Source organism: Limulus polyphemus, unplaced genomic scaffold, assembly GCF_000517525.1.
Source record: "Limulus polyphemus unplaced genomic scaffold, Limulus_polyphemus-2.1.2 Scaffold5150, whole genome shotgun sequence".
NCBI lineage: Eukaryota > Metazoa > Arthropoda > Merostomata > Xiphosura > Limulidae > Limulus > Limulus polyphemus.
The window spans coordinates 47617-62949 of NW_013670760.1; the positions used below are offsets into that span (position 1 = coordinate 47617).

The 15333-nt window shown below is 30.7% G+C and overlaps 1 protein-coding gene across 1 annotated transcript in view; it reads left to right on the forward strand.

The window, feature by feature from the left end:
* LOC106472194 (neugrin-like) overlaps positions 1–15333 on the forward strand; it is a 20957-nt gene that overhangs the window by 1342 nt on the left and 4282 nt on the right. Inside the window, exon 2 of the mRNA XM_013932820.2 lies at positions 1674–1866. Within this exon, the coding sequence (XP_013788274.1) occupies positions 1690–1866 (177 nt within the window). The 5' untranslated portion in view covers positions 1674–1689. The remainder of the gene's footprint in view (positions 1–1673; positions 1867–15333) is intronic.

A 15333-nucleotide genomic window follows, 5' to 3' on the forward strand; every position in this document is an offset into this window, starting at 1 on the left:
ATTTGAATAACTAAAAGATTATAAATTACTACATCAATACCACCATAAAAATTTAAAATAGCAAAGAAAACCACCGTGGGGACATTCTGAGCTTTCGATTGGTTATTCATGTCATATATAGAAGTAAGTGTACATAAACAAGCATTTCCAAAATTGGAAAAAGGTGGGAGGGGTGCCACTGTGTTTGATTTATTACATGAGCAATATCTTAGCAAATAGTAAAGATAAGATGTTCTTATTTTATATTATAGCTTGTCAATATTGGTAATTTGAGTTTATAATTCATACAAAATGTATAGTACTAAAATTTGAATTATAATCTACAGTTTGATACCAAACTTATTGACATAAATTCATGAAATAGTAGTCCAATAAAAAATTGAATGCGAGTCAAACGAGATGACATAGCCTTACACCTGTGACCTGTCTCGAAAGGGTTAACTGAAATGATTTGTCCAAATACTATAATTCAAGCCATGTTTTGGATTTTATATATGATGAAACTGACTAGTTTAGTCAATTATGTTCTTATCATTAGAATTTTAATCAGTGGGTAACTTTTAGTTACGTTCAAGTCATTTTCAGCTTAGTTTAGAGTTAAAATTTGTTCTAGTCTACAAAGAGATAGAATATGAAGTTATATTCTAGTCATACTAACAATAGTGTTGAGTTGTTATACGTATGAAAACTGTCTTTAGGTCATGCATAATAGTATAGTAAATAGCTATGTTACACAGAGGTTTTTATTGTTTTATAAACCCTAAATTGATTAAAAAATCAAGTTTATATTTTAAAAAGTCCTACTGCCATGTGTTTGAAGTATTTGTGTTTCAGATATGGTGACTTTTGTGAGTTATTAATTTCACAGGCCTGCAAATTTAAACTTCATAAAAGTTGTTTTGATTTTAATAACGAAGTGAACATCTTAGTTTATCCTTAACAATATATGAAAATTGTGAACATCTTAGTTTATCCTTTAAGTGCATAGAATTGTAGGAATTAAAGAAAATATATTTGTCTTCTGTATATGGTATGCTGTTCTATTCATCAAAAAATATTATACAGTCATATGTTGGTATTAAACTGTACATAAAATACTTAAATGTACAGAATTTCAAACACATGCTTATTCTTCTTAGAATGATTAGATTTTGTAAAAGCCATTTTGTCTGCCTCAATAATAAAAATTAAAATGAAGTTTTCTCTAATCTTCCATCTTTTTATCATTGTAGTGTCCTGTTTCCACATGATTCTAGAACTGTAAACCTACTATGTAGTTGTATTTTCAATTCAGTGTAAGTTTTAAATTTTTAAACAGCATGACACTTAAGTAGATGAACTTATATAGTTATGAAAAAATAACTTCCAAACTATACTCACAGAATCATGATAGGAATTGACATTTTAATTTGCCTCCTCTGTCGAATGTCATAAATATCCAGGATTTTATTTTTGTAGATGTACAAAACTGTTACGTTAAAACTTTATTTTCTCATATTAACTACTAATGAAATTGTGTCAAGAAACTTAACAAATGGCTAATTAACTTACTCTTAGATTCAAGGTTGCCATTATTAATGTCTTTAATACTTAACACTTTCATTTAGGTATAACTAAAACATTTTTAATAGTTGAAAAAATAATTTTTCTGAATAAATGTTGTATACTTTCAGTGAGAAAAAAACTCACATGAAGAAAGCAAAGAGAAATATTGTGGCAAGGAAGTACTTCAAACAACAACCAGAGACAAATATGCTGACCTGGGCTGCAAAGGAACAAATTCGTTATCTTAATCAGTTAAATCCTAAGCAGTGGACACCTATGAAGCTAGCAGAGAGTTTTCCCACTTCAGTTGATGGAATTAAGGTCAATTATGTTTGATGACATTTGCAGTGCTGTTACAAGCATAAATTTCATATGATTTCTAGCTTTGAAGTTTTTAGTCAACCTGATAATTAACACTGGAAGTTCATGCTCTGTTTTTTATTTTCACTATTGAAGATGTAGTGGCAGTGCACTCATCTTCTGGTCAAGAGCTTATTTTCTTAACTAAGTGGAAAAAGGTTCTCGAATTCTATGTCAGAATTTTTCCTAGAAGTGTAGGATGACACAGAAGAAACTTGAGGTAGGCACATTACATTTGTTTAGACACTTATTGGTAATATTATAGGTGTTAAAGGTTTTAATGCTACAGTGTTCTTTTACTGGACTGTCTAAACAAATGTGATGTTTTTTCCTTATCATTCCTCATTCCTGGGAAGTATTCAAACTTGAATGCTTTAATATCTCGCCATTAAGCTAAGAAAAGTAGCTTTAACCAAAAGACCTGTGTAATACTACTATATCTTCAACTTTTAAAATGCAAAGAAAGAACAGAGCATGAACTTTGATAGTAGCTTCATTTAAGAGTAGGCCAAGGATTGTGAATTTAATGTGGTTTATCCGAGTACTAGTTGAGGTGTACTTTTAAGTCTTTAAATGAACTGTAAAATTACAGCTTCATATGGTAATGAATGATCTTTCACAGTTTTTGGTAAGCTCTTTACAACGAGTGTTATAGCAGGCGAAAGTAAAATTACACAATTAGATGCAATGTACACATCCTACAGTAGTGAATGGTATAAAAATAAGCTGGTGATTCTAATGGTTAAAAAGGCAAATGTTATCCATATAGACCACATTGTTAAATCTAGGATTAAGTCACTCTAGGATTTGTATTGTAAGTAGCTTTTGTTTTAAAATTAACATGATTCCATTGTTGTCTATGTACCTTGACTAAGGAAAGTTTTTCAGAGAAATAAGGTAGACTCCAATAAGAATCTTAAAATTATCGTCTAAGCTATAATGGTTTGGTAGCGTTATCTAAAACCTTTATAAAATGAGGTCATTGGGTGATTCCATGAAAAAAGTACCCATTATGTAACACCCTATTGGCTCTGATGTACACCAAATTTGGTACAGCTTGATTGGGTTAAGGGATCAAAAGTTATAAACAGGCAAGATTTGGTTAGTCAGTGGCCCTTTTAGTTAACCTTTTCCTCAAAAATTATTTATGCCAGAAACCTGTGTTTGGCATCATTTTATTATAAATTACATGAAAATTTAAAAAATATATAATTTGCACTTGGAAAATAAGCAGTTACCCTTGATACTTTTTTGTACCATTGATATTGGAGTGAAATCCAAAACTAATTCTCTGAAAACATTTTTTTGGAAAGGCCAGTGTCTCTTCTTCTCATCTACAAAGTTACATGAAGATAGTATCTTCATTTCCGTAAAAAATAAAAAAAAGTCAAACATAACCAATACTCTATTCCAGAGAAATCTGAGTAACATTCAAATGATGCAACCTGTAAATAACTGCAAGATACACTTTATTTGGATCACATGGCATGGCCAGGACAGTGTCATAATAACAATGATTAATAATAAAACTTTGAGGACAGCTGTTGAGTGGATTATTTTATTTTTAGAATATTTATTACAACGTTTCGACCACTTGTGTGGTCATCATCAGGTAAACTTATGATATAGTGTTAAGTATTAGTAATTTACATCAGCATTTTGTTCCAATTTAGAATAGATATAAAGAGACACCTATATTTTAATTTAAATTAGGTTTTAAATCGGGGATAATTAACGCTTCTTTAATTTTTCTTCTATTGATATTGTTTTCATTACATAATATTTTGAAGTTGTTGTTGTTGATTGGATGTTGATTTGTTATGCTGTGTTCATAAATCTGTGATGGGGGATTGTTATGTTCTTTAATCTTAATATTTATGTTACGTCCCGTTCCACCTACATAAGAGCTGTCGCATCTATTGCATTGATATATGTAGATGCATCCGTCATTGAAGTTATCTAAATAGGCCTTCTTTAGATGGTCTTTGATTTTTGTCTCGGTTTTGGAACAAACATGACTTTATTATTAATGTTATATTTTTCTTTACTTGTTTCCAAATGTTTATGACGATTTTAGTTACATAACCATGATATGGTAAGATGCCTATTAATGTGTCAGTGTAATTTTCACCATTCTCAGAGTTTATAGTGTTTTCTGTTTCTTTTTTGGTGTTGTTGAATTTGTTTTTACATTTAGCTAAGGTTCTAGTGACGATTTGTTTAGGGAAATTACTTTTGTTTATAAATGTCTCGGATATTGTTTCTAGTCCGTGTTGTAGATTTATGTCACTGTATATATTAAATGCTATGTTGTAAAAACATGATAATGTACCAATTTTTTGTTGTGTGGAGTGGGCTGAGTCCCACTTTATATAGTTGCTGTCATTACATGGCTTGTGATAGATTTTGGTGTTGAAACTATTAGTGTTTCTTTCTATTGCTATGTTCATGTAATTTAAAACTTGGTTTTCATTTTCTTCTTCGTAAGTGAATTTGATGTTATTATGGATGTTGTTTATGTGTTGTAGAAATGATTGTTGATGGTCGTTATTTTTGAAGCTACAAAATACATCGTCAATGTATCTAAACCAGTATGTGGGAGGGTTTAGAGCTGTATTGATGACCAGACTTTTTATTTTGGTATTGAACAATTCGCACAATCCAGGCAATAAGGGGCTTCCCATGCTTAGTCTATCAATTTGTTCATATATTTGACCTTGACAGGTAAAACATATTTTTAATGCAAAGTGAAAGAAAGTTTTCAAAATTTCTAAATTCAGGTTGTAATTCAATTGTAATAAATTTTCTAAAAATAAAATAATCCACCCAACAGCTGTCCTCAAAGTTTTATTATTTAAGTAAAAGTGTATTTCCCTATCCTTTTAACAGTAACAATGATTAATGTTTATATAAGCATAAATTACATAACTTGTGCCACTTTCTCTGGTTCTGCTGTTTCTTGGCCTTTTTTTCTTCTCTTTCATTTTTAGTATCTTGATTCTAGATGATTGGAACCTGTAGCCTCTTGTGACAAATGAAGTGACAGGTAGCCCATTGTGTAGCTTTGTGCTTAACTTCAAACAAACAAATGAAGTGAGACTTGGACATTCAGTACTGCATAACATGCTCTCCCTTTCTAGACAGTAATACTGTAGTGAATCTTCCCTTCTCCCTCCAGAGATGTACAGATAATGTAAATGTTTGAATTCTTAAAGTTTGTAGTCATTGTAATTCAATATGTATCTGCATAGGTGCAAGAAAAAGAACTTCCTCTTCTGCAGGAAATAGGCTCTTTTGATGACTTGGACTTTTGCTATATGTTTTCAGAAAATAACCTGATGGTTATGCTGAAGAATGCAATCTTTTAATGTGAAACAAATCTTTTGGAGGTAAAATCTTGTCATCAAGCTTGTTTTTTGAAATTTTTGTCTCAATAATTTCTTGAGGGCTTATAACACCAAAAATTGGGTTTTGATACCTTATGATGATCAGGGCCTTTGCCATATGAAGTTGTAAAAAAGTTCTGCCCAGACTTCAAGTTGATGTTTAGTTTATGGCAAAGAATGATGAAATTCTTTAGTTTTTGTGTTGGTCAGCATAAACGTCACTGAAGTAATGACTTTTCCTCAAATGGAGCAGTTTTTCCTGCAGTTGGAGGAAGAGTTTAGATGTATATAACTGCTGTGGAATGTTTTAGGGAGTTACTGATGATTCAGAAGTGAAGATTGTGGAACTCTGTTAATTGAACAACAAATGCAACTAAATAGAAACTTTGAACTATATTTAAACAACATGCACTCAGGAACTATAAACAGGTTCTTTACGGTCAGCAAATGTAATCCTGGGAATATTGCTTACTAAAACAAAACATGATTAACAAAGTTAAGAATTATCAGTACCACTGTTAAATATATTTTTCTGTGTGAAAAAGTAATGAGTCTTACCTGGAAGTGTTATGTCATTCATTTGGTTACCTGTATAGAAGCAATGATTTATTTTACTAGCTCAGGAAAGATTTAACGAGGTGAGGATCCAGAAAACCACATGAGAGATACTATGTGAGCACGATAACCCCACAACATTTGCACCAGTCCTACATTGTCAGCACCATGCTGAAACAGATGGATCAGAATTGGAAGAATACATTTATCCATATGGCGTACTCTTTGTTGGATACATGCTTTGATTGAATTTTTGCACATAACAGAGTATACCTTTCCTTGCTGGTCCAATTACACAGGCCTGCAATGGTTTTATTGTCTTGAAATTTTTATGTGTTCTGCAGTAATTCCTGTACGCTGAATCTGAAAATTATATCCATTTTTGTCCATCATGTACACATTTTTCACAAAACGTCATGTGAACTTTTACATAAGTGAATCATTTTCATTGAAATTGGGTCACATTTTGTTATGCTTAAAATGTTGACAACCACTGGCTATAGATTTCTCTAGACCAATTGCAACGTGAGAACCTTATCGATCATTCTAGAATCCACGAGAAACATGTATAATAATAAAATATGCTCGTTGTGATAAAAGAAATAATAATTTAATCTAAAAAGGTTTTTCTCTTCTTTCCAATTTGTAAAAAATTCTTATGTGATAGAAAAAAATGAATATTATTTTCAAAATCTGCATAGCTGAATTATGGAAAAAAAACATAAATAAAATGTATTTTGATATCAAGCACAGTCTTTCCTTAACAAAAATGTTGATCTTGAGGTGAAGCTCCATATATATGTCAGTATCTCTGCTTCTCACACACAAAGTTATAGGATAGTAATATTTTTCATTTACTGTGAAAGTAATATATTAATTGTACTCCTTCTATACCAAAGAAATCTTGACAATATTCAGATGGCATAACTTCTTGAATATATGGAATAATATAGTGATAAGACAAAGACAATAATATGGCATCTTTGGAGGAAAATCAGCTTGTTTTATTCCAAATGAACTTATATTACCAGTGCTATTAAGCATGAGTACATAGAAGATGTTAATTGAGGTTTGACAACCAGTCCTGGGATTTAGAATTGATCGTGTTGAGGAATATCATTTCAATGATCAGGTGCCAGGAAGTTTAAAAATTAAACTTCTGTTGAATGTTCTCTGAGCTAATTAGACTGTTGTTTCTCCACATAGCCATTGATGATCACATTAATGACTTTGAGGCTCAAGTGAGTAGATCAGATTTATCAGTTCTACAGATACTTGCTAATTTTAATCATTAACTTCTGATCAGAGCAAGCTAACTACATAAAACTTAAAAGTCAACCAATAATTGATACAGTTAATGTAATATACTGGTATAACTAGGAACATGCAATGTCATGAAACAAAAACTTATAATGATTAGAGTGTATTGATTTATCAGTTAGACCACCTTGCTCCTTGAAGTATTTTCAGCCATAATCCCAATAATATCTCATGAGGCTCAATGAGATTAGGAGATTCAGGTTAGTCCTAAATTAATATGCTAACCTTACAATGCAAAATAAACAGCATTATAAAAACTCTGTAGAATAAAGATGAAACACAATAATAATGATAAATGTGTGTGTGTGTGTGTGTATATATATGTATAGTAAACATCTTAACCAATACTGTTAATTAAACTCACATTGAAGAAAGAATATATACAGTTTATGTACAAAACATAAATCTTGGTTGTTTGCTTCATTCACTTTAACCAACTCCCTGTCTTGGTAATGTTGGTATGCAGTTTTCTCAGAAATATGATTAAGTTTACAGTGACGATCTCTTTACATAACATTCAACAGCACCATCTCCACCCACCTCCAAAAGAAAAACTTGTTCCATCTGAAGAAAATTCATTAGATCAATTATGGTTGCTTTTGCCAAGAACAAAAGCAATACACAATCTAAACTTCTACATCAACAGTGACACCCGAGAAACTAAATAACATTTTTGCACTCCTTCCATTCAAAACTCTTTCTCCACTTGAAGGAAGAACTGCCCCATCTGAGTAAAACTTGTAATTTAATTGACATTTATGTTGGTAAGTACAAAAAATGGTATAATTTCATTTGTCCATGCTACCATAAACTTGACTTGTGAATGGAACCTCATTGCAACTTCACATAGCTATGATGATATTGAGAGAAACCATCAAGAAAAAGGCTACAAAATAGAACTTGCAGCTTCCCATTGATGGCCATGTCTTAATCATGAACAATATGTTTAATTTTGCCACCTTTTTTTATGAAATAAGAGATCAGCGTACTTGCTGAAAACTTAGAGCAAGGGATCAAGTCAACAATGACTATTAAAGAAACATTTTGATGATGTAGATTCATCTTTATTCCCAGAACCAGGTTGAAGTTTTTTTTCTCTCTACCACAAGGTTGAAGAAGACATTGATTTCTGTAGGAGGGAAAATTTAGTTTTTTATATCTGTGCTGTTACATATTTGTTTGAAATGATTGAGGACATCTAAATAATTGGGGAACTTTTACATAAAAGTCATGCACCTAGGAGAAATTACAATAGTACAATTGGCCAGAGAAAGATGAGGAATATTGGATACCTCTTTTAGAACTTTTCTAAGTCTCACTTCATCTTCTACAAGAGGCTACAAGTTCTGGGATCAAGATCTCACAGATTGAGAGATTGTGGAGCCAAAACAAATAGCATTGACTTGTGTAATTTTTGCTTGGAAGAAAGGTGGTTATTATTGCTTGATATCATTTTAGTCATATCATGTTTTTTCCAATTATTTACAGCCAGAAAATACTAACATTGAGGATACTCAACTGATAAAACTACACTCTAATCTTTGGGAGTAAAACAATTAGAAAAGTATATATAATTAGCTATACTCAATATCAGGTTGATTTTTAATTTTACTCTAAGTAGGTAGTTAAGTAGGTTGATATTAGTTTACTAGTTATGTTATTTGAATATTCATATTTCTCTGGAATGGGTGGGGGTGGATTAAGTTTGATTTTTTTTCAAGTCGGTACAAAAACTACATTCCTATAACTTTGTAGATAAGAAGCTGAGGTATTAAATTTTTTATGGATGTTTTGTAATTTTTAAAGTTTTTAGGATTTAACTTATGAATCCAAAACCCAATGTAGTTGAAAATTAGATTTTCTTTTTTATCACACAACAAGTGTAGTTTTATGAATTGGGAAAACGGTAGGGTGTTATTTGTTGCAGCAATAATTATAAAAGTTTTACTCTGAATTCTCTTCAGTCATCTCTAGAATAATTAATTCATTATATTATTTTAACTGTAATTTTCCAAAAATGCCAGAGGGCATGCCATATATATTCTTCAATAAAATAAAAAAAATTATAGAAGAGGAAATTTCATGTATTTTGTTTAAGATTACCTGATTTCCAGAATGAAAAACTGGGTCTTTTTTTTTTTTTGCATATGAAGTGACACTGAAATAGCCCTTAAGCAGTTTAAATTAGAGTAATGCACTTTTTACATTTGCTAAATAATCTGATGTTTAGTGTGTCATGTTTTAAAACAATAGAAAAACAAACATTGTTTAAAAGCTTATAGCCAAAAACTAATATATATAAAAAAGAAAAATGTTGCCTCTTTGTTTTCATTTTCATGGTTGGGCAGGTCTTCAAATCTCATTTCCTACAGCTGCCCAATGATGAGACAAGAAAAATATAGACCAAAAGCTGGTCGCCCTAATTTTGTTAGACCGTGAGGTTAGTAAATCATGATCTAAAATGGGAATTGGGCCCTTAAAGGATACTGGTGAAAATGTTTTTGTTGAAGACTATGAGATGGCTGATATTTTAAATGTTCTCTTCTGTTTTTAGAAGAGAGTATGTTAGCCATATTGAGCATTCTATGAGAAATTGTGATATTAATCATTGGTGATTAATATCTCCATTTGTATTGATGTTTGTTTATATTTACTTCCTAAATTGTAACATAATAGTTTTAATTTTACATTTGTGTATTATAATAAGTGAATTTATAACATTGTATAGGCAATATTATAAAATTAACAGTACTCTGAGAAAACTTGTTATTCAATAATGATATATCTCAAATATCCTTCAAAGCATAATACTTTTAATAATGTTTTAAAAATGACCATCTACTCCAAATACATCAGAACATATTTTGTTTAATTTTTCATTTTTGTGGCTTCCTCAGGACTTACACAAAGATAATTCAAAGAATAAGATACATTAGCTTATAAGTTAAAATGTTCTTTCTTAGACCTGATTTTTTTTAATCTAGTGTTTTTGTGTAATATATACTTGGTTTAGTAATATGTACACACTGATGTTTGTTCAGTGTTGTCTGACATGAAGTGTATTAACTGAATTTGTCTAACAATATATAAAATCTTGAAAACTGTGAACTGTTTATCCTTAACAATATATAAAAACTATGAACATCTTAGTTTATCCTTAACAATATATGAAAACTATGAACATCTTAGTTTATCCTTAACAATATATGAAAACAATGAACATCTTAGTTTATCCTTAACAATATATGAAAACTATGAACATCTTAGTTTATCCTTAACAATATATGAAAACAATGAACATCTTAGTTTATTCTTAACAATATATGAAAATCGTGAACATCTTAGTTTATCCTTAACATATATGAAAACTGTGAACATCTTAGTCTATCCTTAACAATATATGAAAACTATGAACATCTTAGTTTATCCTTAACAATATATGAAAACTATGAACATCTTAGTCTATCCTTAACAATATATGAAAACTATGAACATCTTAGTTTATCCTTAACAATATATGAAAACTATGAACATCTTAGTTTATCCTTAACAATATATGAAAACTATGAACATCTTAGTTTATCCTTAACAATATATGAAAACTATGAACATCTTAGTCTATCCTTAACAATATATGAAAATTAGAATTTATATATAATTTTCCATAAGCATGTATATATTGTACATAAACCTAAATTTCTTTTTTTAGCAGTGTTCATTAAACGTCAAAAAGCTGACGCAACAATAATAAAATATAACATTCAAATTTAAGTCTGTAATAACAAATTATGAAACTTGAATATAGTCTATTCCAATAATATGAATTACGTTTCATAATTTCTTGAGGCCCCCCATCCAGTGGCACAGCGGTATGTCTACGGACTTACAACGCTAAAAACTGGGTTTCAATACCCGTGGTGGGCAGAGCACAAATAGCCCTATTGTGTAGCTTTGTGCATAACTTCAAACAAACAAATAATTTCTTGAGTTAAATTTTCTTTTTTTGCCACTAGAGGGCAACCTTGGGATAAAATGATGAGTACTGAAAGTAAAACAGTAAGACTGATACAAAGTTTAAAATTTAATAATCTAGATTATAGGATTGTACCATGAATTTTATTAAAATTTTAAATAGACTTACTCAGAATTTGTGGACTCTAAAGAAGGAGTTCTTTAATATGAAAATTGCACACACGAAAGTTGTAAATCTGGAAACTGTTTTGTTATCAAATTCTCTTAATCGTAGTTTTAATCAGATTCAGAAAAGATTCGCTACAAATTTTGGATCGAAACGTTTTATAAAGCAGAGTAAAATTAGAACAAGAAGTAAAGTAAGGATCAAAGAACCAAAGGTGGGGTTAGACTCTCAGTTGAATAAGTACTTGGATGACATGAGTAACATGTCTATAGAAGATCTTGACCACATTGATATAAATACCCATCAAGAACTTGCAGAATCCTATGAAAGAGGATTGGATTTAGAAAGTGTTCTTGAACATTCGGACGAAGTTTATGATGAATTTCAAAGGTCAGCATATAAACTTATAATGGTTTGTTGTCGGTTTACAAGTTACTTAACAGTTGATTGCTTTAATTTTAAGGTACAAATATCTTCGTGTGTGATTAAGTTCTGTAATAATAGCTTCTTGAAAGATTATGTAATTTGAATCACCCACCCTAGGATTTTTTGTTTGTTTTTTGCCAAAAATACCAATAGTTTTATTTTGAAGTGTAGTCTTCAACTAGTACTAGAGCTTAGTTTCAGTGGAATGTATTTTCTTAAACTTTCCACCCCGAATATTCACATTTGTATTCTCAAGCTTTTCATGTCACTGTTCAGGTAGAAAATCTAAAGGAAGATTATTTTGAAATCTAAATCATAACCTAAAATCCAAGACTCTTGTATCTTACACCAGGGAAGTAATTACATGACAAATCTTCAAAAAAAAACAAAAAACCAGACAACTCCAGTTTACACTAAACTCAGTATATAATGTTGTTTCAGGCGAAACAACAACAAACAGTTCGTATCAAATGGTCAGAAGTTTCAGACATAAAAATTGTGGTCGGTTATTGATGAGTCACGTGACTGGTGTGGCGCCACCTATTTTTCTAGAACTATCCTGTACCTTGGCGAATGCTCTAGTATTTACTAGATATAGGGTAGTTTGGTATATAAAAGAGGGTGACAACGTAACGGGACGGTAACGTGTGTGTAGATAGTGAGTAATTGAACTGCAGTCAGAAGTATTGGTGACGTTCGTTGATATAGCGTTTGTTTTAGCGTGATTGTTGAAAATAAGTGTATCGTAAAGTTGTATTCGGAAAGAATAAACCAGTTTTATTAAGTAAGGATTTGTGTCACTAAAGTTGTAAGATTTATTGTTAATTCACTTTTTCCATTGATGGCACTGCATGCTTTTCTTTATATTGTTACACCTATGGTCGTTAGTTAATTTTCCGTAAAAATTCTTTCCGAAGAAACTTTAGTGACACAAGTCCTTTCTTAAATAAAACAAGTTTATTCTTCCTCAATACAACTTCGAAATTCACTTAATTTCCACGGTCACGCTATAACTTACCTAATTCTATAATTCACAATGAATGACTCACGTGCTCGTCTCTGTCCGCAGTTCAATTACACATTGTTACCGTCACTTCTTACCGGTCATATATATATACAAGAATACCGAAATCTAGTAAACGCTCGAGCATTCACGAACCTTCGAGAATATGATGTGTTACTAGAGTCACGTGACCCCCGCTGTCGTAACAATATATTAATTATAAGTGTTACTTTCTTCTAGATCCTGTGTAGACACTGTTCATTAGATAAGAAGTAAATATTTTTATTGCTTTCTAGATAATTAATGTTAAATATAAACAACTGTTTCAGTTTAACTTTAATGCAAGTGTTATGATTTAGATCCTTTATATAGCGTGAGTGTTAAATGTAGTTACTTGTAGAAGAGATAGTTATTCACAAGTTTGTTATGTAACTGTCTACAAATCATACTTTGTGTAATTCAATAGTTATGAATTGGTGATTGTTATATTATTGAACCATGTTACTAGAACCTTCTGAGTTTTTCTCGTTGTATTAATTGAGTATTGTTGTATTATAATATCTAGTAGTATGTGGAACATTCTAGACCTCTGTCGGGGTATAAATATACATTGAAAATGTAGTTTGATAGTTAGATCCATACTGCATGATTGTAAATCTAGCTATAAAGAGTATATAGTGTCCATTTTTAAAGTGAAACTATCATTTATGGTAATAACATAGTAGATAAGAATAATTTTTTGGTCAAATTCTAAAGTAACTGTGATAACCTACATCACAACGAACATTTGTATATATATTTGACTTGTTTTAGGACTTACAATGCTAGAAACCGGGTTTCGATACCCGTGATGGGCAGAGCACAAATAGCCCATTATGTAGCTTGTGCTTAACTTCAAACAAACAAACAAAGACTTGTTATAATATATCATTTTAACTCTCTCAACACGGCTCCATCAATTTGACCAACCACATGACCACTTTGTACTCGATTAAAGTCTTTATAGATTTAATACTTCTAACTCTCAGTATATTGTGCATGTCTTCACAAAATTTGGCAGTCTTTCAGTTAATATTATAAGTATTTCACATACAAAAAATCAAGTTTTTTAGCAAAGTATTTTTAATAAAATAAAATAAAGATTTGTCCATGAATATATGTTTTGAATAGTCCGAGTACAAAGTAACTTTCATGTTACAATTAAGAATACTTTTTCTCATCTCAAAAATCTCAAATATCCTTTGTGTAACCCCTAAAACCTCCTAAATGCATTTCAAACGTTTTTTTTTTTTCAGTAAAACTTTGTAGTTTATCTATTATTTTCTCTATCCTATCTGGAAACGGGATCAGTCAATTCAACCGACCTTGTAACCACCAAAAAAAAAAATCGAAATAAACCTAAATTATCCTTTTTTTCTAGAATGACTTCCAATTGTAACATTAAACTACATTCGTTTATCCTAAGTTTATCTAAGTAGTTCGTAACAGTATACATCTATTTATAATTAAATTTTATTGTTATTTTGCCATTTTTATTGCCCTCTGAAGGTGTATAACTACTATTCGCGCCATTATAAGTTGTAAATAACTCAAGAAAGTGCAGTTACGCTATAGAATTACATTATGAGCTGCTCACTTGCATGCCTCGTGAACCATTTTATTTATATTATGTTACTTAATTTAGTCTTAAATAACTGTTACGTCTCCGTTCGTTAATTAACTTTCCGTTGTTCATTGTTTGCTATACAAGAAGTAAATGTCTTTTGTTTTTGTTTTACTAATACCACAATGCTTTATTTACTAAATAATTAGTGAACATTATTTTGTCATTTTGACACCTTGCATTGTTTTTAACATTAATTCAACAGTGAAACTTCCTTCAAAATTCTAACTTATCTTCTGATTTTACAAGGATAATATCTGCAACTGACTTACAGACTTTACTGTATAAAATTCAGAGTGATTGGTTCATAGATGGATAGCAGAAAACAAATAAACCAAATTCTCTAAGAGCAAAGCAAATTAAAGAGGTTGACAAGTTTGTAAGAGAAATGCCCTTGTATCAAATCCAGCATTAGTTTACTGGCAGGGTAATGATCTACCCCGCACTAACAAGTAAGAAGTAGAAACCATTTAGTCAACACTCAGAAAGAATGAGACTGCTGGAAAACATACTTCCAATGATATGCTTTATGAGTGAAGGTAGTAATTTTAGATCAGGATCCATACCACAGATATAATCAGGCACACAGTCGGTAGTTTAAAGAATAGGTTATTAAACTTGAAGTTGACATTCATAAAACATCAACAGATTTTGTTAACAAATTTGGATCAGACTTTGAAATGCTATTAGATTTAACATTGTAAGCTTCTATTTACGTTGTATATGCGTTCAATATGTTTTAATATATTATTTTAAAACAAGTGGATTGTGTGCTGTCCATTTATTGTTGAAATTTATCACCAAAAAGTCATAGACACCTACTGTCAAGAATACAGCCCAAAACCTGATAGTGGTGAGCCAGCCAAGATTAGAGAATGGTAAACAACAGGAGAAGAAGATGTGAACAACAGCAGAAATAGGCATATATACACTGAGT